Genomic DNA, 25,687 nt, shown 5'->3' with positions numbered 1-25,687 from the left:
AGCTAAGTCACAGCAAGTTGTGTGTTAAGGTCTCCTCGGATAACCACGTTAACCAGATGGAGAAACGCAGGCTGAACAGTAATACAATCAGGCAGATTCAGCACTGGCTGGATTTGAAGTTGGTTGAACAACGGACCAACAGACCACTAAAGCCCAGGGGAGGTCCTAGGTGTGTCAAGATCTGGGAGGGATCGCAGAGTGCAAAGCTCAGAGGGGCTAGGATCATGGCAGATGACCACAGGGGCATAAAAAAAGGTTTCAACAGACTGCAAAAACTCATCCACCACCTCACACCAGTCAGAATGGCCATCATTAACAAGTCCACAAATAACAAATGCTGGAGAGGGTGTGGAGAAAAGGGAACCCTCCTGCACTGCTGGTAGGGTTCCACCATTATGGAAAACAGTATGGAGGTACTCAGAAAACTAAATATAGAACTACCCTATGATCCAGCTCTTGGGCATATAACCTGACAGAACTTTCCTTGAAAAAGACACATGCACCCATACGTTCACTGCAGCACTATTCACAATAGCCAAGACACGGAAACAACCTAAATGGCCATTGACAGAGGAATGGATTAAGAAGATGTGGTACCTATACACAATGGAATACCACTCAGCCATAAAAAAGAACAAACTAAATTTGCAGCAACATGGATGGAACCATGGATGGAACTAAGTGAAGTTAAGTCAGAAAGAGAAAGACAAATACCATATGATATCACTTATATCTGGAATCTAACATATGGCACAAATGAACCTTTCCACAGAAAAGAAACTCCTGGACTTGGAGAACAGCCTTGTGGTTGCCAAGGGGGAGGGGGAGGCAGTGGGGTGGACTGAGAGTCTGGGTTAAAGATGCAAACGATTGCATTTGAAGTGGATAAGCAATGAGATCCTGCTGTACAGCACAGGGAACTACATCCAGTTACTTGTGAAGGAGCATGATGGAGGATAATGCGAGAAAAAGAAAAATATATACACATATATACGTGTGACTGGGTCACTTTGCTGTACAGTAGAAATTGACAGAACACTGTACATCAACTATAATGGAAAAAATAAAAATCATTTAAAAAAAAACCTCATCCAACCTAAAAAAAATGATTTTTTTTTCTTTTCGTCTTTTTCTCTTTCTCAGGCCACACCCACGGCATGTGGACGTTCCCAGGCTAGGGGTCCAATCAGAGCCATTGCTGCCGGCCTATGCCAGAGCCACAGCAACACCAGATCCAAACCAAGTCTGCGACCTACACCACAGCTCATGGCAACACCGGATCCTTAACCGACTGAGCAAGGCCAGGGATCGAACCTGAAACTTCATGGCTCCTAGTCGGATTCGTTTTCGCTGTGCCACAACAGGAACTCTTAAATAAACTAATTCTTAAAGGCGACAGACACAACATTTGGAACGCTGTTCTCGTGTGTTTAGGTATGAGATTGGTGAAAAAGACTTTGGAGGTTTGTTGACCAAAAGGTCAGTGGATCAACACCATGCGATGTGATTGTCAGAACAGCTAATGCAATCTCGAGCTGAGATAATACACGTCCAGAGAAAACCTAGAACAAAGGAGGTGCTAAGCTTACCCGTGTGCTCGGTGCAGACCGTCCTGCAGTCTGTGTTCAGGCTGGGGACTCCTCTTTAAGTGAGGTCCCAGACAAACCTGGAGAGAGCTGGGACAAAAACGGCCAAGATGGTACAGACACTGGAATACACATCATCTGAGCAATGCTCAGAGACCAAGGGAGTCTTTCCTTTGAGAGAGAAGAACTGTTTGCAGTTCCTTTTTTTTTTTCCTTTCTTTCTTTGTTTTTTTTTTAAGGGCTGCACCCGTGGCACATGGAGATTCCCAGGCTAGGGGGTGAATCGGAGCTGTAGTCGCTGGCCTACACCACAGCCACGCCAGATCCGAGCCAGATCCGAGCCACACCTTGCAGCCGACACTGCAGCCACAGCAACGCCGGACCCTTAACGCACAGAGCAGGGCCAGGGATTGAACCCTTGAACCCACATCCTCATGGATACTAGTCGGGTTCGTTACCACAACAGCAACCCCTGTCCTAAATGATTTTCCAGTAAATATTAACATTTAATCTTTACCATTATCACTATTTCACTGATGGGGAACTTGGAGACACCCAAGTTAGGTAGACTGCACCAAAGACAGACGGCTAGAGAGTGACGTAGACGGGATTCAGATCCAGAGCCCGTGCTCTTATCCACCGTGCAACAGATTTTAAATATCCACTTATAATGGGGTATGTTTGAAGGTTCATAGGTTTAAATGCTTTAAGTTGCAGTCGAGCGTGTGCCCCATGTGAAAAAAGGTTGCCCGCACACCCACATCCACTGCAATCCAGAGCTCAGAGGGTAACACTGTGACTTTGCCTGTTGCATGTTGTTCCGCCCAATCTTCATATTTCACATCAAACCCCAAAAATGAGGAACAGATGAGGCAGCTGTGCTGGGAGCCACGGTGATCAAAAGGAAGCTCTCTTGACCTGATCACATCTAAGGGGGAGAAAAGGCAGCCTCTTTTGGCTTTAAACACACTCGATTCATTCAGATTTTTATCCCAGGGATATTGACCAAAAAAGACAAATAACAAAATTGTAAAAAAAAATAAAAATAAAAAAGATTCATCTGGATAAAATTCACCCAGGAAAACAAAGAGGGAAATCCTACTCCTTCTAGAACAGCAAAACTCACCACACCCTGTTTTATGACGACTCAACAATGACCCAAGATAAAAGCTTTATTAACTGTGGAAACATTACTTGAATTTACCTGTAATTGGCATCTCCCTCAAAATAATCTAATGGGGAGCCCTCGACAGTTGTACTAGAAAGGAATGCTGAAGTTTAAGCTTAAGCTATTTTTTTAAAAAGGGGTTTTTGAGGTGTAATTCATACAAAAATACATTGTATATCTGGTCCAAGAGTTATATGACCAGCAAGCAGCAGAAAATTTATGTTTGCCTTTAATCACAGATGCCACAGAACAAAAGTTTCCATTACAGGGTTTCACTCTAGAATAACAGCACTCAAGCAACTTTCAATTACGAGACTTCTTACTTGTCATAAAGCAGAAAGCACATGTTTGAGATTTCACTGGAAGCTGGAACAGCAGTTCCTGAAAACCTCATAAAAGGAAGGACTGATTTAGTCCTAGGATCTCGGCAGGATACCTGAAAGTTCAATTTTGTCTCTGAACAAAAGCACAAAAGCAGCCCAGAGGCTCTGCGAAGGATGAAGGGGAGTTGGGGGCACTTCCCAGGCTGATCTAAAAAAAGCCGAATCATTTTTTCAAAAAAAGGTCCTTAGAAACCACCATCACAGAAAGGCAACAACAGAAGAGAAGTTCTGACTCTCCCGTCTTCCTGGCAACAGCAAATGTTTTAAGCAGTTAAACGACCTCTATCTTCTATCAGGGGCTTATTCGTATCTAAAGGGAAGCCCCTGGAAAAGCTGTCTGTTGAAAAGAGAAGTTTCAGCTCCCTCCTCCTCCTGGAGAAGGTTTGATGTGAACTCTTTTCTTTTTTTTTAGGACTGCACCCTCGGCACATGGAAGTTCCCAGGCTAGGGGCTGATTCGGAGCTGCAGCTGCCAGCCTACGCCACATCAAGGCCAGACCAAAGCCACGTCTGCAACCCACACCACAGCTCCTGGCAATGCTGGATCCGGGTGAGAACAGATCCAATTTCTTGAACAGAAAGGACCAAGTTGAATTTAAGAGATTTGAGCTGAGTCCTTTCATTCAACACTGTGACCCTGATCTACAAATCTTTGCTTCGGTTCTCCAACTCAAATATACTCTGAAAAACTAAGGTGCTTACTATCAACTCATTACTAATTGCTAGAAGATGCAATAAACATGCAGTTTGAGTTCCTTGGAATAAAGATGCTAGAGAAATACAAACTATTTAGGAAATATAAAAACATGGAATGGAGTTCCCTTGGTGGCACAGGAGGTTAAGGATCTGGTATCGTCACTGCTATGGCTTGGGTTGCAGCTGTGGCGTGGGTTTGATCCCTGGCCCAGAAACTTCTTGTGACACAGAAACCGCCAGGGGGTTGGGGGGGAGCATGGAATGATAAGTTTGCAGACTGGAGACGTTTTTTTTTTTTTTTTTAATGGCCACACTTGCAGCACATGGAAGTTCCTGGGTCAAGGATGGATTCCAAGCCGCAGCTGCAGCAACTCCAGATCCCCTAACCCACTGCACCAGGCCAGGTATCAAACCCCACAGCTTCACGGGAACCTGAGCTGCTGTGGTTGAATTGCTTTTTAGGGCTGCACCTGATGCATATGAAAGTGCCCAGGCTGGGGGTTGAATCGGAGCTACAGGTGTCAACCTACGCCACTGCCATAGCAGCGCTGAATAGGAGCTGTGACCGTGACCTATACCATAGCATGAGGCAACGCCAGATCCTTTAACCCACTGAATGAGATCAGGGATGGAACCTGCATTGTCAAGGATTCTACTCCGGCTCGCTTCTGCTGAGCTGTGACGGGAATTCCCTCTGGGAGACTATTTCAATGGGCTAAGATGTTCAACAATTCAGAAGTGGAGAGGCCAGTCTTTTCCTATCTTTGAGCACAGAATTACAAGGCAACGGAGTTACACGTTCACTTGCTCAGGGAAGGGCTCTTGAAAGCCCTCATTACGAAATAAAAAACAGGAGTTCCCATTGTGGCGCAGCAGAAATGAATCCGACTAGTATCCATGAGGATGTGTGTTCGATCCCTGGCATCGCTCAGTAGGCTGGGGATCAGGCATTGCTGTGAGCTGTCGTGTAAGTCTCAGACACGGCTCGTATCCCGAGTTGCTGTGGCTGTGGTGTAGGCCGGCAGCTAAAGCTCTGATTCGACCCCTAGCCTGGGAACTTCCATATGTCATGGATGCAGCCCCCCCAAAAATAAAAAAAAAATTAAAAACACTCACATCCCATGGACATATACACTTACTCGATTCAATTAGGGCCCAATTCTAATATTAAATGCTCCAATCCAGCTAAATACCAGCGAGAGGTGCACACTCCAACTCACATGCTGTGGAACCTACCTTCTTCTCAAGTTATCAATCTAAAAGTCACACACCTGCTTTCTTGCAACCATATTTGCCAATTCTCAGCAGCAAACAAGGATTATCTTCCCCCTCCCTTCGGTTGGCTTCTGTCCTCAAGGAGCTTACAGTCAAATGAAAAAGACCAAAAAAATATACAGAGATAGTAAATCAATCTATCCTTCTATCTACCTACCACAAAAGGCCAAGTGCTAGGACATGTACTATAGATGCTCACAAAAGCATCCTACCTATAAAGGAAATTGACAGGAAACGTCTCAGAGCAGGGAAACCAGGACTGATTTTAGAAAAGTCCAGGAGTTCCCGTCGTGGCGCAGTGGTTAACGAATCCGACTAGGAACCATGAGGTTGCGGGTTCGGTCCCTGTCCTTGCTCAGTGGGTTAACAATCCGGCATTGCCGTGGGCTGTGGTGTAGGTTGCAGACGCGGCTCGGATCCCGCGTTGCTGTGGCTCTGGCGTAGGCCAGTGGCTACAGCTCCGATTCGACCCCTAGCCTGGGAACCTCCATATGCCACGGGAGCGGCCCAAGAAATAGCGAAAGGACAAAAAAAAAAAAAAAAAAAAGAAAAAGAAAAGTCCAAACTCAGCCAGGTGGGAGGATAACACACTGCCCAGGTGGGAGATGAGGCAGGGGAATGGTCCGGGACCACGCTGTAGAGTTTGCACTTGACCTCAGAGGCTCTGCGGGATGACTGAAGACATCTTCAGCAGGCGAATGACAAGATCAAAGTTGAGTTTTTCAACTCGTCATCCCATTCGGGAAAAGGTCCAGAGCCGTGCTGCTCAAGGGGAGGTTCTGCAGCCCAGGGCGTATTGTCAGTCCTCTGCTACTGGTCCACAGCGCAGCAAGCACAGAAATGGAGAGCGAGCACCTAGACTCACTGGCAGCAGCGCAACACTCCAGCAGCACATCCAAGCTGGTGCTCAATGGGCTCGTCTTGTTGAACAGGACAGAAACCAGTCACCTTGGTGTGGGTGTGGTTCAAGCTGTACAGGACTCAGGTGTAATAGGGCCACATGGGGGTGTGTGACGGATTGGAAATGAACAAAACAAAAGGAAACTGATCCTTGACTACAGAAAGTTTGAGAAGCTCTTGTGTGGGAATCAGGGGTCAGCGCTGGAAGCAGAGAGCCCACAGAGAAGGCTGCTGGTACGCAGGGGTCCGGATGAAACGTGAACTCAGGCAGTGATGGTAGAAGTGGCGAGAAGGGGTCACAGGTGAGGGTTATCAATCAACAAGACGTGGTGCCTTTTTTTTTTTTTCGCTGTGTCCATAACATGGAAGGTCCCAGGCCAGGGACAGAACCTGGGCCACAGCAACCATCCAAGATGCTGCAATGACAACCGCAGATCCTAAACCCACTGCGCCGCAAGAGAACTCCTCAGTCCCCTTCGGATGTGAGCGGTGGAAGAGAATCGAGGCTGACTCCTGAGACGGAAGAGCTCTTAGTCCCTCCCGAAATAACAGCAAGACGGAAAAGCAACAGCAGGCAAGAGCTTCGTGAAAGTCAGGATCAGCCAAAGGATTCCGAATTCAGAGACATTTTCGTTGAGTGCCTCAGAATAAGCATAATGGTAAATTAATGAAACACAGAAACCTAAGCACCCTGGTGGTTAACACTGAGCACCGCCGGGAATTCAGAATGTGAAGAAAGAGCACATCCTAGACCAAGCCTCCTCCCCCTTACAGACAATCATGCCCTAAGGAGCCCGGACTAGTTCCGAATGGGGCAAGCTGGAGCCCTGGAGCCCCAGGTCCCAGTGGAAAATAAAGAACACACACACACACATCCCGACTGAGGCACCCGTTCATCCCCCACTCCAGCTACATGCAACACAAAGCCCTCTTTCTCCAATTTGCGCAGATATTAAAACAAGGCCTCAAACCACAAGGAACAGGGATTAAAAAAAAAAAAAAAAAAGAGGGGGGTGGGGCGGGGTGGGGGGAGAAAACGGGTAAATGAAATCAGTGACCCTAACCTCAAAACCCACCGCTTTCCTCTGTGCTCTGGTTCCCATCCCAACCCACCCTATCAGAAGGCAAAGCCATCAGGAAGCGCTGAGGACGGCCCGGCCCGCCGGCCTGCGCCGCTAACTGGAAAACAAGCAGAAGGCCCGCAAACCGCCACCGGTCTGGACAAACCTACCCGACGACATTCCACAGCCGGGAAGGGAGGCGGCTCCGAGGTAGGGGGCGAGGTGTCTACCGCTCCCGGGACCGGCACCTCCAGCCCTCACGTGGCCCAGAGTGCAGTGGCCGGGATCAGAGGCAGACACACCTAAGGGCTGAGCAAACCACCCCAAAAAGATCACCTAAGAACGTACCGAATCCCCCCTCTCGGGAAGGGGGCCCCCTCATCCGAAAGCTGTTACCCTTTATCGTGCCCAGGCTTCCCAGAACCGCTGCCTCAAGTTGCACTGGCAAATATCAGCACCATCAGTCCTCCAGGGGTCGGTGTTTGTTATATTCCTTTGCTTTTGTTTCATTTTTCTAGCTCTTTCTACCCGATTATAATCTCTTCTAGGGCAAGCCTCTCAAGTCCTCGATCACATCCCTTTGTATGCTTGTAAAAGTCATTTGTTTGAAATGTTACCAAAGACACCTAACAGGTTTGCAATTCTGTCATGTGACATATTCCAAAGGCTCCCTCGATAAAATGCATTACTAAAGTTCATGATTATTTATGAACAAATAATACGAGCACTTACTGAGCACGTACTATATACCAGGCCTGGGTAGACTATCTTGTATAGTCTTTACAACAATCCTGTAAAGCAGGGGCTGTTATCACCATTTTATAGAGGAAGAACCTGAGGCACAGAGAGGTAGGGTAACTTGCACAAGGTCACACAGCTCCCACACGGCAGAGCCAGGTTCTAAACTCAGGCAAATGGACAAGCGTCTGGATTTTCAGCCACCACACTAGACAGATTCATTATGCAGAGAAGAAAAATGAGATTAAAAAACATATTACAAATCATAGAACTAGGAAACCTCTCAAGGAAAATTGCTCATGTTACTCTAATCAGATTGTTGTCTTTTAGGAGGCAGATCCAAGTCCTGGAAACACAGGCAATAGAGGGAGCCTGTCTTGGCCCAGGCTCCTTATGCAGAAGGCATATGTGGTCTGTCAGCATTGCAGAAATCACTTTCTTAGTGGCTAGGGTATTTGGATTTGCAAGAGGAAGAACTGGGAGAGAACGCGCTGTAAGACTCTTAGGGTTGATACCAAATCTCGCCCCATCCAAAGAGCCAAAGGGAGGCAAGGCAATTCTAGGCCAAGCCTCTGATTCAGTCTGAACCAGAATCACCCAGAGCAAGCAACCCACTCAGGGTAATAGAGAAAGCTATCACTTCCCCTGGCTGGAGGGGGGACCAGAAATGCCAGACCAGAGGCGCTGACTCTGCTGCTCTCCTGCTCTGACCTTCTCATCCGCTTTCGGTCAGGCAGGAAGTTCTGGGACCAAGCCATAGGCCACCAAACCTGTCCAGAACAAGACTGGTGGAACTGCGTCCTTTGATGTCAGGGCACACATGCTGACCAAATGTTCTCCATCAGGCATCGGGCCCAGGCAAAGCTGCGTCCCGGGGCGCTAAGACCAAAACCCATGTTTTCCTCTGTGACGGTGGAGCAGATCCCAGAGGTCAGTTCTCCATTTGGACAACTAAGTAGCCCATACAAGTCTGAAAGGATAGATCAGGAGTTCCCTTGCGGCGGAGCAAGTTAAGGATCTGGCGCTGTCACTGTAGCGGCTGGGGTCACTGCCGTGGCTCAGGTTGGATCCCTGGGAACGTCCACATGCTGTAGGTCTGTGGAAAGTGACATCATGTCTCTTCTATCAAAGGAAATCTTGGTGACTCCATTTGGCTCCGGTTTCGGCTGAAACGCCCTGCGACCCCCTTCCACTCCCTTCCTCTTTCCCTCTTCTCCCAGCAACAGTTTGTTTCGATCAGCCGACCAGGAAGAAGGTGTGCCCTGACCCGACCCATGGAAGGGGACAGGTACATCACCTGCCTTGGGGATAAACAGGGGAGGGTCCTTTGTTCGGCACGTGCTTTTTGGAGGACCCGTGCCCTTCTGCACAAGTAAAGAGCCTTGTCGAGATGTCTCCCTGCCCACGGGTCGCACTTTCCCACACGGATGGCCCGAGCCAGAGTTATCTTAATTTCCAACAGGCGCGGCCAAAAATAAATAAGTAATAAATTAAAAAATAAAAGGACAGATCAAATCCCAAAAGTCCAAATCTTCACCACTTTCCAACTATTCATCACATTCTTCTCTCCAGAAATCTGAAAAATGCTTACCAACAAAACAAAAAAACAAACCTACTTATTAAAACAAATCTAACTGCCTTTACTTCAGGATTACATGTTTCCTGACAAAACTGCTCTTATAAAAGCACTCAAAGTTCTATTATCATCTAATTACAATTTCTATACAGCTATTTATGTGTGTGCTTGGAAACCAAAAAATGAAGTTTCAATTACCTTTGCATCTACCCCCAATGCAAGCAGGAACAGGACAACTTTCCATAAAGAATTTTTTTTTTTTTTTTTTAAGATGCTGGGCTCCTGTTATCTGGTGTTTTCTCACAGTTCCAATCAAGGTGAGAGGAGCCAGGCGAAAAATGCAATTCTGACATGTACGGTCGTCCCCAGACTGTCTTACTATACAAAGGGGAAATTAATAAAAGACAAAAAAGAAATACCACACGGCATTTTCTTTGCCCACCAGAGTTTTTCAATTTTCTTTAGAGAAATGCCAGCCAGTAAGTAATGAGAACCATATCCCTTTGTTACCCCAGTGGGAAGTGTACGCATGGCTTTAAGAACAAATGTTAATGAGAACTTTAAAAATTACTAATCTGGAACTCTGGTTTCCCTTCAGTGTAAAAACAAAATTCTCTCCTTTAATGCGATGGTCCATATTGAAACAATATGGACAGAGCCCATCAGCAAGAAGGGTTCACCCCCTCAGCGCTCTGAACTTGGGGTATCCTGAAGTTTTCACCGTTCTGATAGAATTGGCATCACAAGCTCACAGATTTCTAAGCACCCCAATTTTCAAACAAGAGAGACAGAAAACTCAGAGTTACAGAAAAAGAAACGGTTCTTCATCTCTTTGGTTTCAAGGGAGAAAATAATTTCTTTCAAAGTGAGTCTAGCTTTTGTAATTGCTAAGAGTATGTTTTCCATAAGAAACAGCTGGAGTGTTTGTTTGTTTGAACCTGGTATTATCACCACGAATCTAGGGTCAGATCTGGCGTCACCTATTCATGAACATCCAGCAGCAGAAACCACCTCCTCGAACACTGGATGGAGAAGAAAGTCAACTAGAGAATGTGAGTCAGAAAAACTCTGAGCAAAAACCAAATTTTTAAGATGCTCGCCCACCATGGCTTGCTTGGGCACGTGCCAGCTGTCTGTACTGTACTTTCAAATGAGGGGCTGCATCCAGACTCTCATCCTGGTGGAATGAGCAAGGCCAGGCTAGGGCCAGAGACCACTTTTTTTTTTTTTTTTTTTTTCTTTTTTCCCATGCAAAGGGGCCGACCAGAGCACAGAGAACCAGGCATGGCCTATGTCCTATCAAATATTCTCCTTTTTCAAGAAGAAGCTTGAAGCATTTGCAAAACATCTCAATTGGCTCCATGTTTTTAACTACCCAGCAAATTTATTTCCTCCACCTGTGGGGGGAAAACACAATAGGCCTCAGGTCTGCAACGTTTTACCATCATTGTGTATGTGCGAAAGTTAGAAATCATTTGCACTGCCCCATGAGGACACTGTTTTACAGAGACTTTGGTGGCCAATAGAAACTGGCTATAACCATGAAAATATTTCTTGATAAATCACTTTCTGAACATGACTCCTCCCCCAAAGGATCATAACCACCACCCAGGAAAACAAAGAATGTCCACATTTCAAGGTAAAAAAGGACTGGCCATTCCTCTTCACTATTATCAAGCACATAAATATAGGCAACATCATCTCAAAAGCAGTTAAGATGCCAAGTTTTGTCTCTGCATGGTTAGTGAGCCCATGTTTTTCCCCATGTTAAATTTACAAACTCTTATTTGTTAAACTGTATTTCATGCTTTAAATACCAAGTCTGTACCTTACTCTGCATCCATGGATGATTTACTCCAGACATAGGGGGTCACCGCCTAAGTCTTTTGCTCTAAAGCTAAATCGTGCCTCTCAACAAGATTCTGTACACATTAAAGAAACACATGGCGTGCCCTGACCATCCCGGCAGGACCTAAACCCCCCTGAACAGCCCATCTCCTGAACATGCCACAAACTCAGATTCTCCTCAGGAAAGGAAGGGGCTGGAGTCACACATTGCATCAGGCATACTAATGAAGCAGAAGCGCTCCAAAACTTCGCTGTTTCGATTCATGGCAAAATTTCCTGAATTCGTTTTATTAAAACAGACATCTTCATCCAACAGACACCACTCAAAACTCCCAGCTAATTTCAGCAGCGGGGTGGGGGGTGGGGGGGGGAAGGAGGGATAAGTTGACAGCGAAGTATATACATTCCCCCCAATCCTCGTGTTTCTGGTCAATCTGCACCTATGGGATCAGTTCAGCATTTAAGCCGATGCCAAGACAATAGTGGCCCACCAACCAAGCAACGAAGAGCTGCCAGGACCGGTCTGGTCCTGCGCCCGGGAGGCATCTGGGGAGGACGGCTGGACAGCCAGACAATGAAAGGCTCTCCCGTGGCCACTAGTTCAGCTCGGCGCGGGCTCGGGGTCGGGGGGGGGGGTGAGGGGGGGGAGTGGGGGGGGTGGGGAGAGGGGGCTATGGAGGGAGGGCGAAGGGGACACGAGCGAGCTCCCTTCTAAGCCCAAAGCCACGGTCAGCAGGCAACCTCCCCAGGGCGCCGGGCGGCCTGGCCTCGGCCTCTGGGTCGGGGTCCCGAACTACAGGGAAGGAGCCCCAGGGAAGCAGATTTCTCTGGGAAAGAGAGGAAACTTCCTGGTTCGGGCATTATGGGTAGGGGGCTAGCACCCTCCCTCCCCCCCACCCAGGGCCAGCTATCCTCGGGGAGTCTAGCGCCCAGGGAAGGAACCGCCCCCCGCCCCGTGCTTCTGCCCGGGGATGGGGGTCACCGAGTCAAGACCCCCGAGCGCAGCCACCCCCTACACGAGGTTCTCAACATGTGGGGACCCGATTCTCGACTCCCCAAGGACGAGAGTCGGGTCCCAGGGGACGAGGGGTTTCAAACTTACACCGCAGGCACGGCCTGGCACACGCGCCGAGGAGTTGCCACTCGGGAGCCCCAAGGCGGCGGGGTCCGGGGACGGGGGGCGGGCAGAGGAAGGGGACGCTGAGGGGCAGGAGGGGAAGCGCGTGCAACGACGCAGGAGGAGGTGAGGGGACTCGGACAGAGGCAAAGACCCGGCTCTGGGGAAGGAGCGAGCTGCGCCCCCACGCCGGGGGCGCAGACGAGGCCGGCGCCGCTCACCTTCCTGTGTTTCTCCTTGTAGGGCAGCGCCAGCCACGGCATGTCCCGCACGAAGTCCTGCCACTGCCGCTGGTCCTGGTCGGAGGACACGAAGACGATCTCCAGGCGGCGCCGCGGCTCGGGCTCTGCCGCCGCTCCGGCCCCGGGCCCCGGCCCGGCGCCGGCCCCCGACCCGGCGGCCGCGTCCCCCCGCAGGCGGCTGTAGAAGGCAGCCAGGCTGGCGCTAAGCTGCGCGCAGGGGGCGCTCAGGCTGCAGCCGAAGTAGAGCCCGAGCAGTGAGATGCCGCGGGCGCCCAGCGAGTGCACGTCCACCTCCTCGCCGCCGCCGGTCACCAGCTTCTCGCCCAGCAGCTCCTCCAGGAAGCCCGACATCCTGGCCCACCGCAGCCCGGGCACGCGGGCACCCGGGCGGGCAGGCGGCAGCGACCCGGGTCCCTCAGTCCGCTCGGCGGGCGGAGGCGGCAGCGGCGGCGCGGGCGCAGGAGAGCGTTGAGTCCCGCCCACGACACGCCCTCCGCCACGCCCACACCACGCCCCCTTTGCAGCCTTGCTCGGGGCCTCTGCACAGGCTGTGGCCGAGGGCGCTGGGGGCGCGGGCTCCCACCGCGTGGCCGAAGGGCTCTGGATGCTGCCTGGCGAGACAGCGGACCCGAGACGCTCAAGTCCGTCGGGAATACCCCGAACCTAAGCGAAGAAGGGAGAAGGGGCCCTGCTTGGTCTCGCCTCGCCCTGCATTTCCTCTCCGCTCCCAAATTCCAAATTCTCTCCGGGTTTTAAAGATTCCTACAGTCCCCCTCCCCGAGTTCTCTGCCCCATCCCAGTTCCTCCCCTTCCTCCTCTCTCCCCCTACACACGGGCTAACCCTCTGGCTATTTCGTACCCCACTGATCTCACAAGGCTTGTAAGACTTACCACCTTCACCACACAATCATAACTATCAGGCTAGGTCTTGCTCCGGGCACTTATTTCTCGAGTGTATGTTTTGTGTTCTCTACTGTAAGAGGACTGGAGGGCTCCCTCTCTTATTATTTTTGGTGTGGTTTCTGATCTAGTGCTAGGCAAACGGGAGGGAATCCATAAGTACTTGTAAAGTTGATCGCAAGTCGCCTTGTGGGATTTCAGTCTCCAGGTTGCCACTGCCACTCGTCACCACTGAATGGCTCTCTCTCTTCTATCTCCATAAATATAGGCAACAGATGCGGTGCGGCAGCACTATATCAATGCTGGCTGCGCTCCTGAACCGGCTCCAGAGCTTCTATCAAGTCTGTTGATAGTTGAGAAAATTTCTAGGGATTTTTTTTTTCTTTGCCAGCTGCCAAGATGCCACCCTATGCTCACAGAGAACCTGGATTAAACAGGAGATCTGTGGCAAGGCTTCCTGCCTCACACACACGAAAAATAAAAATATATAACATGCCCACCAGCAACCTAGCAACAGTGTGTCAGCTCGGCTACTAAACAACCTAGTGAAAGGAAAAGATACCCCTCTCACCCCCTCCACCAGCCCTTTACAAGTTATTTTTTGGGCATCTATCGCCATCTAGTGAAAAGAGTGCAAAAGAGAAAGAAACTGGAAGCCAAGCAGAGGATTTTTGTCATTTTACAGTGGCTTTCCAAACACACGCAAACACACACACGAATCATAGCCTGCTTTACAAGAGTTCATTTAAACCTCAGACTATAACCGCAAGCTTTTGGCAAAAACATAAGTTTTCATGCCTAAGGGTCTCGATTTTTCTGGGTTGGAACAAGCTATTCTACTGGTTTTGAGCTCAGTGAACTGTTACCACGTAAACTGGTGAAAGAGGTGGAGGCGGACCCCAGGAGTGGACAGTCAATCTCTTAAAATAATATCCACCCTGAGTGGCCACCTAACCCGGCTGCTCATTCACAAGCAGGTTGAGGATTGCTTTCTATCACAAAGGCCAATTCCAAGTTCACTCTTAGGGTCGTGCCAAAATTCTGGGCAACAGCCGAGACAGCATTATTATCAGACACGTGGAGAGCATCACTTTGTAGTGAAAACCTGTAAAAGTTGTTAACATAGCTGACCTTAAGTTATGAGGTATCTTTTAAAAGACTGGAAATGAGTTAAAGTGCTTTATTTTCTCATCCAAACCGTATCTGAAATACCCATGGGTGGGTTCCATTAGGCCGCATCCAGAGCATGCAAGACAGATTCCTGCAGCCTGACACTTTTCAAACAAACACTGAAGACATGTGAAAGGGCTGTGACCATCCTCTGGGAGCCGGAGGACAAAGTATTTGGCGTGGAGGGAGGTGAGGTGGGGATTGGGGTGACTGCAAATGTGGGGAAATAGTGAAGTCATTATTAGAGTACTTAACTTTGGTGTACTAAGTGCAAGTCTGTATAAAGAGGTGGTTTGTTCAGCATTTTCCTTTTATTATTTTACAGGAAAGCACTTTCCACTGGAGTGTGTCCAGACCAGCATCTGGCACCTGGGAAAGTGAGAGTTTGAACATACCGCACATGAAATATAAATAAAATTTAGAGAATTGTTGGTGCAGCAGGCCTTGGTTAGATGCCAAATATCGCAGCTGCCTTTTAAAGGAGTGTGGAAAGAGGGAATTTGCAATGGAAAATGATTCCAAAATCGTAATTCTTTTTCTTTTTTTTTTTTTTTTTTTGGCTGCTCCCACAGCATGTGGAAGTTCTCAGGCCAGGGATCAAACCTGTGCCACAGCAGTGACCTGAGCAGCTGCTATGACAATGCCAGATCCTTAGCCTGCTGTGCCACAAGGGAACTCCCCCAGATCATAATTCCAGTGGGTGTTTGTTACAAGAAGAAACCTGAGAAGACTCACTTGGCTTTCTGTAAAGACTAGCCACATCCTTTGGCTTATGGGAAGCACTCTCTATGCATATGCGGTTCAAGAGACCCACTTAAAAAGTATATCCCTACTGGTATTTAGGTAGTTATTTTACATGAATTGACTTGCTGTTCTGCAAATTATTATTGTTTTAAAATATGTGTTAAGAGAAGTTCCCTTGTGGTGCAGAGAGTTAAGGATCCAGCATTTTCACTGCAGCGGCTTGAATTGCTGCCGTGGTGTGAGTTCCACCACTAGCCCAGGAACTTCCACATGCCATGGGCGCAGTGAAAACAAAAAAAAATGTGTTAAGGAGCCATATACACATAACAGTCTTCCTTTTGAGAAATTGCATTTTTTTTTTTTTTTTGGTCTTTTTAGGGGCCACACCCAAGGCATATGGAGGTTCCCAGGCTAGGGGTTGAATCTGAACTGTAGCTGCCAGCCTACACCACAACTGCAGCAACGCCAGATCTGTGCTGCATCTGCGAGCTACAGCACAGCTCCAGCAGTGCTGGATCCTTAACCCACTGAGCAAGGTCAGGGATCAAACCCGTGTCCTCATGGATGCTAGTCAGATTCGTTTCCGCTGAGCCACGACAGGAATTCCTGAGAAACTGCATTCTAAGACACATGATGTCATACAAAACATGCACAGAACAAATACCTACTTGTCACCTATAAGATTCATAAATCACATTCCTCAGCCTTCAGCTATAGCAGCATATGTACACAAAGATATACATGTATCGATATTTATGGATACACTGCTAAAATCAGAAAAAGACTGGAAAATGGGGAAGAGCCTAATTCTTACTCATCATTCCTTCCTAAGCAGAACCTCTAGCCAAACAGGTGTGCAAAGCTTCAGATGGCCCATGTTAAAACTCACATCTTGCCTTATGTGACCACAGGGGACGAGTGGTACAAAGGTCGTACCAAGTCTCGATTCTTAAACATCTTTGGATTTCTTCTCTGATGCACACGCCTCACATGAAGATGAAGCCATCCTGGTGAAGCTGGTGGATACTGTCACCTTCTTGGGATACTTCGGCTCCTGCTCTGGCCCAGCTACAACCACCTATTATTAATCTCTTCTTCCATGAATTTCTCAGCTGCCGTATTTCCATCCTTAGCACCTAAGCATCCTCTGGTTATGGAGGACATGGATCAAATCCCTTTATTTTTATTTTTATGTATTGTCTTTTGCGGGGCTACGCTGTGGCATATGGAAGTTCCTAGGCTAGGGGTTGAACCGGAGCTGTAGCCACCAGCCTACACCACAGCCACAGCAGCAATAGATCTGAGCTGCACCTATGACCTACCCCACATTTCATGGCAACACAAGATCCTTAACCCACTGAGCGAGGTCAGGGATCGAACCTGTGTCCTCATGGATGTTAGATTCGTTTGCACTGAGCCACGAAGGGAACTCCAACAAGGCCCTTTAAATACGAAGTCACTTGTCTAGTAGCCACCGTCCGTCCACAGTGACTTAGCTGGCTACTCAGAGTCCCCATGTGGCCGAACCTCCTACCATCAACAGGACTATTCAGAGTACCCCCCAACCCCGTTACCAAAATCACAGCCAACTCAAAAGCTACACAGGACACAGTGCGCTTCTCAACCCAGACCTCCCCGTGCCACACCACTCGTGCTATTTCTTTTACTCCTGGGCTCCCAATGGGCAGAGAGAACTAGAGAACAGCCGGGCTGGCCTGGACGCCTGGGGTGAGATACAATCAGGCCTTCCTCCAGTTCCACGTCACTACCCAGAGTCCTTCAAGTGGTGGGTCATCGACTCAGAGCGTCCCGACCTCCTACAACTCTCCCTGTGAACTGAATTCATCTTTAAGTGTCTCCTGTTCTCTCTGCCCCACTGAGATGCTGCCCCATCTCTGCATCCTTGGGGCTGGAACAGAAAGCCTGTAAGGGAGAGCTGTTGAGCTCCCAGCAAAACCAGGGCCAAACAAAGTCCCTTGGGCACCTGCAAAGGTTCCAGCCAGAGAAACAGATGTGGGAAACCACTTCTCACTTTCGGAATATGCTTGAGGAGGTTCAAGTTCTCCATTCAGTGAAACCCATTCCACTGTGGAAGGCGAGGGTGGGGAGAGAGAGCGGCAGACCAGAGCATCTGTGGTCTCCATCTGTGATCCGGGCCATCTCAGTCCAAAAACACAGCATGGTCCCACGGCATTCCTCTCTGTGCTGACTTGGGTCTCAGCTCAACTCCGATGCTGACGCTTCATTTGGGGATTGATGATTGCTCTCTAACCAGCCGCACGGGTTAACCATTTAGATCGCTCCTTGTTCCCAAGGCCCTTGCCTGAGACCTGCCTATGGGGCTGTTCCAACTTCTCTCAGATCCAACTTTGGCTCTTAAGGCATGAATCAGAGTCCTGGGCCCCTCATTCATCTGAAAGGAAAGGGGGGGGGTGGCAGGGTGTGTTGAGTTTGAGGTGCCTATAGGAAATGACTGGTTTTCATGCTGCCGAGAAGGATTGAAGCTGGAGATAAAAATCTGGGAGCCATTGCTCTGTTAGAGGTGGTGGTAGAAGCCATGAGTGGGTGAACAGCTTCAGAGAGAGCAAGGTGCATGAGAAGAGGATAAAGGATGAGGCCCTGAGCATCCAACAGGAAAGGATCAGGCAGAGGTGCCTGCAAAGTCTGAGGAACTGGAGAGATTCTAGCAAAACCAGGACAGAGGCTCCACCGAAACTGCGAAGAAACTCTGAAGCAGGGAGGAATCGACAGTATCACATACAGCTGAGGAGTCAAGTGAAAGGCGTCTGAATTAGTCTCAACAACTGGGAAGCACTGGAGACCTCAGGGCAAGCTTGTTCAGCGGTCTGGTGGGAGCAGAAGCAAGTGAACCACATGCCCTGCTTAGAGGCACAGAGAACTCTGGCGACCAAAGAGGTGTCTCAGTAGACTGGCTACTGCTCACCACCTTCTGCTTCCATTTACAGCTCTCTTAGCTGATACACCCAAACACTCCTAGTCTGGATCAATACAATATTTAGGGATCTATTTTAGTGCCATCGACACTACTGCAAAAGTTCTTCTGGATTCATATACGGTGCTATCTCACAGTTAACCTTCAGGTTCTGAGTCTGCAAGTTCGTAAGCAGTTTAACTGAATCAGCATAATGTAAATTTGGCTTTGCATGGCAACGCTAGTCCCACACCGCTCATTCCACTGACTCGTGGTTGGGGTAGCAGCCTCACTCCACTTCCTACCACTGTCCCGGATTTTTCTTAGCTTGCCTAGCTTCACTCATTTGTTCACTCATTTTTGGCCCCTTCTCTCTCCCCTCAATGGCTTAATTGCTGAATAAAACATTTATTTCATACATTTATGCTACGTCAATTTAGCAAGCACTCTAGCCCACTGCCATCCCACAACCCCCGCAAGCAATCAGTTGGCTCGCAGGGCAGAGATGAGGCTCGCGCGCCCCCTGCTGGCTCTCCTGCGCGCTGCACCCTCCCTCCCTTCCGCCTGTCAGGAGCTCCAGAAGAGGCAGAGACGCGCGTGTCCGCGCAAGGCTTCCTGGGAACTGTCTGGGGGTGTACCTATTAGAACTACAAATCCCAGTACGCACCGCGCTTCAGCCACGAAGAGAGACCTTTCTGGTGACTCTGACTCTTATTTATCATTGCCTTCGGGAATGTTGCACAAGCCTGATTCCGTGTTCACAGAAGGTTTTGAGAGAACATGATAGCACTTCTGCCGCGTGTGCACGAACAGGCTTTCGCGACTTCTTTGGACTCGCCCGGTGTGGCGAATCTGCTGTTGCGTCTCGGTGGCTGTGCGCGCAAGGGCCCACGGGAAGCTTGTGGAATCGCCTGTGGGAAGAAGGACGCCAGGTTTCTTGGGCAGCTACTGTCATGGCGGCGACGGCCCCCAGTGCAGGGGTCTCTGCGCCTGAGGCGGCGGCTTCCACGGAAGCCCCTCTGCAGTACAGCCTTCTTCTGCAGCACCTGGTGGGTGACAAGCGTCAGCCCCGGGTCCTGGAGCCTGGGACCCTGGGCGGGATCCCGAGTCCCGCCAAGAGTGAGGAGCAGAAGATGATCGAGAGGGCGATGGAAAGCTGCGCCTTCAAGGCGGCGCTGGCCTGCGTGGGAGGTGAGGCGAGGTGAGGGGGGCCCTTGGGAGGCCGAGGGCTTGGGCGGCAGCAGGGTGCCCTGCCAAGAAGAACACGCTCCTGAGAGGCAAGGAGTCCGTGGGCCTCGACCTTGACCCACCCCCGCCTGGTTCAGTGAACTTGAGCAGTGCGTCCTTAGACCCTCTAGGCTTCCGTCTCTGGAAATTGGATCAGAGAACCGGCCCTAGATCAGGACCTGGGGGAGTAAGATGGTTGACCTCATTCATTCGTTCACACATTTCTTTGTTCATTCTCTTTTAATTAATCACTTTTCAACAGATTGTCACTGAGTAGCTATCACGTGCCCGGTGATGGAGAGACAAGAGCCTTGTTCTTCTGAAGCTAACCTCTTAATATACATAGAAAGAAAAATGTTGAGAAGGAGCCTGGAGGAGGGCCCTGCAGGGCAGGACACAGCACTTGCAAAGGTCTGGCTTGTAGTGGCTCGAGATTAGAAAAACAGAAAGGCCATTATGACTAGACAGCAGGGAATGGGGGCAGGAGGTGGGAAGAAATCTGGACTTTTTTTTTTTTTTTTAACCTCTTGAGCATTTGAGAATGTAGGTGTCTCTCCTCTATGCAAAGAGGCTGACCACATTTGCAGATGAGTTGAAATCTAATTGAGAATGAAAGGCAATTAAGAAGTGAAGGTCATAATTCCCTGGTGGCTCAGAAGATTAAGGATCTGGCGTTGTCACTGCTGTGGTGCAGGTTTGAGCCCTGGCCCAGGAATTTCTGCATGCCACGGGTGCAGCCAAAAAAGAAGAGAGAAGCAGAGAGAGACACGAATGTAGCGAGAGTGCAAATATGATGTACGGTAGGAAGAGGAAAGATCTTTTTTGGTTGGGGAAGGCCTTGGAGGAGGTGAGACTGGAGATGTGTCTTGAAGGATGGAGAGTGTGGGTAGACAAGGAGGCGGAGAGATGTCATTTCATGCTGGGGGTGAAAGGAGTTCTTTGTGGCACAGCAGGAACCCAGCCGTTGTCATTGCTGCAGCTCAGGTGGCTGCTTTGGTGCAGGTTGGATCCCTGGCCCAGGAACTTCCACATGCTGTAGACGCAGCCCCCAAGAAAGAAACAAAACAAAACAAAACAAAAACGGGGGTTGAGTGGGGGATTTGGGCTTTTTGCCTGTAGTTTTAAGGGCAGCAATAGATGATTTTTTTTAGAGGGTAGCAGTGGTAGTGAGTATGATGACTGAGGGTGGAGTGTGGCCAGGGAACGTCTGTAGACAGGGAGACCCGAGAGGGAATTTGCTAGACTGAAGCTCCCTGAGCCATGGACTGGGTCTTTTTTCATCAATACCTGACCCTGATAAATCTTACATAGCTGTTAAAATGATGAATGAGTCTTTGTAGTGCCCCAAGGTGGAAGCCATAAAGTCCCGATGTGACTCAGCAGTCACGAACCCGATTGGTATCCATGAGAACATGGGTTCGATCCCTGGCCTTGCTCAGTGGGTTAAGGGCCTGGCGTTGCCGTGAGCCGTGGTGTAGGTCACAGACGCGGTTCAGATCTGGTGTGGCTGTGGCTGTGGTGTAGGCCAGTGGCTGTAGCTCTGATTCCACCCCTAGCCTGGGAACTTCCATCTGCTGCAGGTGCTGCCCTAAAAAGCAAAAATAAATAAATAAATGAAAAGAAAAAATGCCCTTGCATTTTGGGGCAGGAGTGACTAGGAAGAAGGAGCCATAAACAAGAACGTCTGGAGGGGCGGCGCCCGAGATTTCCTTGAGCGTTTACAGACGTCGAGGTGCTGAGAGGGCATCCACATGGAGATGCCCAGCAGGCTCCGGAAGGTCAGCTGTGCACAGCAGCGTAGGGGTAGCCATTCGCTTTGTGACTTGAGGAAAGTTACTTAACTTCCTGGAGCCTCAGCTTCTTCGGCTACAGAAAGGAGAGGATAATAAGATCTACCTCACCGGATTATTGTCAAGAATAAATACGACTGGCTGTAAAGTGTCAGGGTGACTGGCACGTGGTGTTTGCCAAATGACTATTACGAATGCACTGTTGTCAAGGGGCGATTTGCAAAGTTTTTACCTGAACTTGAGGGTGGGTGGTTTGCATGAAAAGTGTGGCAAGAGAAAGAGGGAAAGACACTAAATCTTGAGGAATGTTAGCAAATGAAAGGAGGAGGAGGAAATCCAAGAAGAGCAGACGAGAAGCTGTCAACAAGATCTGGATTTTGTGATGTGGAAACCAGGCAAGGGGAGAGTTTTTGAGGCGGGGGTGGGGGGTGGGATGGTTCCTTTCGCTGGCAGCCACCCAAAAGGTGCTATTTGAGCGTGACCCCACTGCAGTAATCCAGAAACCATGCCAAAGAAATCTTCGTCTCTGTGTGTGTTTGTAGGATTTGTCTTGGGAGGTGCATTTGGGGTGTTCACTGCCGGCATCGATACCAATGTGGGCTTTGACCCGAAGGATCCTTACCGAACGCCGACGGCAAAAGAAGTTCTTAAAGACATGGGGCAGAGAGGAATGTCCTATGCCAAAAACTTCGCCATTGTGGGCGCCATGTTTTCTTGCACTGAGTGTTTGGTCGAATCTGTAAGTGTCCCTGCCTTCCGAGAGAGCCTTGCCTGTTTCCGTCTGACAGCTTCGCAAGAGAAAGGCTCTTGCTGTTACTAGAAAGCAGCTCAGAAATGTCTCGTATTTGCTAGATTGAATTTCCATTAGTCTCTCATGTAAACGTTTTTTGTGTTTATCATTTGGGCTTGGTTTATTCTTTACTTGTTTTTGTAGGGTAGAAGTTGGTTAATGATTTTACGTTTATTTTTTTAAGATGTTAATTTTTTTATTATAGTTGATTTACAAAGTTTGGCTAATGATTTTGAACACAGGACTTAACTGGGGAACCTGAGAAGAGATTTTGGTTACCTCTCAAATGGTGCACTTGGTTTCAGTGCCCTGGTTCCACCTGCAAGAAGCATTTATGAACACATTCAAATTTTTGAAAACTATACTTTTGAAAAAGAGGAGGTTTCCTTTGGGGAGGGACTAAATTAGCTACCCAGAAACCCTGCCTCTTTTCCCTTCATCGTCTTGTCTGGCTTGTTTCTTTGGCTCTGAACTGCTCTTCTCCACCCACAGTACCGGGGAAAATCAGACTGGAAGAACAGTGTCATTAGTGGCTGCATCACTGGAGGAGCCATTGGTTTCAGAGGTTAGTAACCAGTCGTCGCATGGTTTGCTTTGTGGCCTTGGACAACATGCTGAAGTTGACATTTGCAGATATGTAAGCGTTCCAAGGACAGCCTAAGGCATATGTGGACACTCAGTAGTCTTCTCTTCTGACAGTAAATCACATTTGCTTCTGTGTTAATTCAGTTTTGGAAACTTCTGGTATCTAGATCAGGGTTTCTGCTCCTTGGCGTCGTTGACATTTTGGACCAGATAAGTCTTTGCCGGGGCTGGAGAGCGGGGAGCTGTCCTAGGCATTGTAGGATGTACAGCAGCATCCCCGGCCTCTCCGCCCTGGATGCTAGTGGCAGCCCTTCGTTGTGGCAAATGAAAGTGTTTCCAGGCAGAGGCAGATGTCCCTTGGGTGACAGAGTCACCCCAAGGTGAGAGCCACAGATAGATCTCTCTTAGAAAAAAGAACTGCCCCACATTGAAAACATGGGAAGGACTTCCTCACAGTAAGTCACCTCTGGCGTGTGTTGCTGGGCGGGGTGGTACAGAAGCGCGGCCCCGTTCAGCCCTGGGAAGCCCGTTTGTCCGAGAGCAGCCTCTGCTGAACCTGGGGCTCCATGCGTTTCAAGCGGACATTTTCCATAATACGCTGTAACTGTCACTTGAACTGTATGATTAAATGTGTTTGTGCATTTAGGGTTCTTAGGTTTCTACCCCTCGAAAGCCAACTGTAGATCTCCTAGAAATGTTGGCTCATCAGCCGTAAACAAGCAGAGGGTTCCCTGCCACTTCTCCCTGTTGTGAGGAGCGTGGCGCTGGGCGTCAGGGCCTTAGCGCTCCTGGCTGTCCGTTGCTGGGCCTGCCCTGACCCGAAGCTAAAGGCCTGTTTTCTCATTTTCTGAGAGGCAGGATGATTTGCTATCATTAAAACCTGCTTTTCCTCCTCAAACAGCTATTAGTGATTTATGGAGTGACTTCTCCTTTGGTCTTCCCATCGCTCAGCTTTGTCAGGGCCTTTGAGAAGCTCTGCTCTCTCTAAGGTTGCTTTGATCACCTTCCCAGGAATTTATTCCATAAACAAATCAGGGTAACAGGCCATATGCTTCCACTTGATTCAAGGGCTGGTTCTCTTAACCAGTTTCCTGCCTGTGAAGGGCTATTTTCACGAGATTGGAAATAGCATTCTTTGGAATGAGAAAAGTTAAAGGAACGTGCACTTAGATAAAAGCACACCGGATCAGACTGTGTGCACAGCATCTTACAGCTCTCTGCCAGGTTGCATGACTTAGAACACGTACGCCAGTTTCTTTGCATCTGTGGACATGCAGACTTTTCCCGAATGCAGCCTGACCCCAGCATCTGTCACCACAGGTAATGTCATTTCTGTTTGCTTTACAGCTGGCTTAAAGGCTGGGGTCATTGGTTGTGGAGGTTTTGCTGCTTTCTCGGCTGCAATTGATTATTACCTACGGTGAGAGCATTTGCCTGCGGGGAAGGACGATGCCAGCCCAGGATCAGAGCTGTTCTGAGGAGGGCACTTTCTGCCCCACTCTGGGACCCTTGCTTCAGAAACTGAAGACACTCTTTTCCCTCGTAGAGTTGGTGTCGTGACAGAGCTGCCTGGCTGCGATCTGCCACCAGCCTGAGCAGCCAGCTCTCTGCTCCTGGACTCCAGCCAGGCTGGGGGAGGGGGTGCCATGCCAGCTTCTTTCCCGCAGATCAGGAGTCAGCGTGCCAACTGGTAGGGATTGAGTCCCACAAAGGTCCAGCCCTGACCATGCCTGGCCCTCTGGTGCTGTGGGAACGGAGGGGATAGTGTGTACCTGCGAGGCTCTTCTACCTTGGAACTTCCTGCCATCGTCCGTCTGCCACAGCAGGGCGGGGCAGAGCAAGTGTATGCCACCTGACCAGTTATGTCCTTTTGTTTAGTGTTCCACTGTCCTTGTTTTAAAATATATCTGTTTATATTTATATTACAGTTTAAAAGGTTGGTTTGTTTTTACTTTCAAATTCCACAGTTCCCCAAAGTGGTACCAGGTGGCCCTAAGATCAAGCATCCAAAGGGAAAGTGTGGGGACCCCTGAGAAGTCCGGGAAGGTCGTCTCGGGGTCTGCAGGGGAGCAGCGTCCTCCCTGAGATGGTTACACTGGTTGGGGCGTCCCTGGAGAAGCCCAGCCCAGCCCAGCCATGCGTGACCCCTGCCGGCCCTTTCTAAACACCCTCCTGTGCGCTGGCCGAGAGGCGTGCCTGTGGCCTCAGCCGCAGAGCCTGTTATGCTCTGACCTGGACCAGGCCCGGCCCAGCTACTGGCTACGAACAGACCATGATGCGGGGCTGTTCGCCTGTGCCCTTATTTATTTATTTCTTTTCCCCTTAAACATACTAGTGTTTTTGACTTGACCTGTGGCCTTTTTCAGACAGTAGCAGCTCAGCCTAATGGTGTGCCGTACGCCAAAAATAGCCTCTTACAGTTGGGATCTGCCACAGGTGCTGCTTGACTCTGGTGCTTCGGTGGTGGGATGAAGGCGAACTCAGATTTTGTTCTTGGGAACAGGCGGGTAGCTTGCTTGGGGCACGTAATTCTAGCCGCCTTTAGTGGGTGGCAACATGTCCTTTTTCTACCGGATAGTCATTCCTTTGCCTTTTTTTGGGTTTCTTCCCCCTTGTCTTCCAGCTTACCCACCATAACCAGAATTCAGACTCAGCTGAACCATCCTGAGTGTGTGTGTGTGTGTGGGGGGGGGGTGATGATGTCAAACCTAGCTGGTCACACCTTCCTCCGGCCGTGTCTGTGTTTCCTGTGGGATGGATGTGCGCGCAGGGCTCGTGCCCTTCTCTGGGGAATATAGTGCCTGTCCCGGTCTCAGTCGTGAGGCGCCACTGCCGCCAGGCCGGCTGGAGTACCCTCAGAGGTCTGAGAACAACTTCCTATACTGCCCCTCAACAAATGCAAATCCCCCATAAGCACTTAGAGCCAGAGCAGACGCTCCTACCTGGCACCTGCCGGCACA

General features: G+C 49.4%; 2 protein-coding genes across 6 annotated transcripts in view; one reads left to right on the top strand and one right to left on the bottom strand.

The window, feature by feature from the left end:
• The window catches only part of NXN (nucleoredoxin), a 167,468-nt gene extending 154,404 nt beyond the window's left edge, over positions 1-13,064 (bottom strand). The window contains exon 1 of the mRNA XM_021067528.2: positions 12,569-13,064. Coding sequence (XP_020923187.2) covers positions 12,569-12,940 — 372 coding nt within the window. The 5' untranslated portion in view covers positions 12,941-13,064. The remainder of the gene's footprint in view (positions 1-12,568) is intronic.
• A 6,188-nt stretch (positions 13,065-19,252) lies between these two features.
• On the top strand, positions 19,253-24,662 carry TIMM22 (translocase of inner mitochondrial membrane 22). 5 transcript variants are annotated; one of them, XM_021067526.2, is made up of 5 exons: positions 19,253-19,526; positions 21,895-22,091; positions 22,635-22,707; positions 24,075-24,147; positions 24,274-24,662. In XM_021067526.2, exons 1-5 carry the CDS (start codon positions 19,289-19,291, stop codon positions 24,320-24,322), a joined length of 630 nt encoding a protein of 209 aa, XP_020923185.1. In that variant the 5' UTR covers positions 19,253-19,288; the 3' UTR covers positions 24,323-24,662. The 5 variants fall into 5 exon arrangements, 3 of the variants coding, with proteins under 3 accessions (XP_020923185.1, XP_003358235.1, XP_084841858.1); XM_084985732.1 differs by lacking the exon at positions 19,253-19,526 and adding an exon at positions 20,222-20,362; XM_003358187.5 differs by having other exon boundaries at positions 24,075-24,290.
• The last annotated feature ends 1,025 nt before the right edge of the window (positions 24,663-25,687 follow it).

The sequence above is a fragment of the Sus scrofa genome, chromosome 12 (assembly GCF_054392235.1).
Source record: "Sus scrofa isolate SSC_HxYL_T2T_F1_AM1 chromosome 12, Sscrofa_HxYL_maternal_Yorkshire_Landrace_v2.0, whole genome shotgun sequence".
NCBI classification, from domain to species: Eukaryota; Metazoa; Chordata; class Mammalia; order Artiodactyla; family Suidae; genus Sus; species Sus scrofa.
This window is presented reverse-complemented; position numbering and strand designations above follow the sequence as displayed.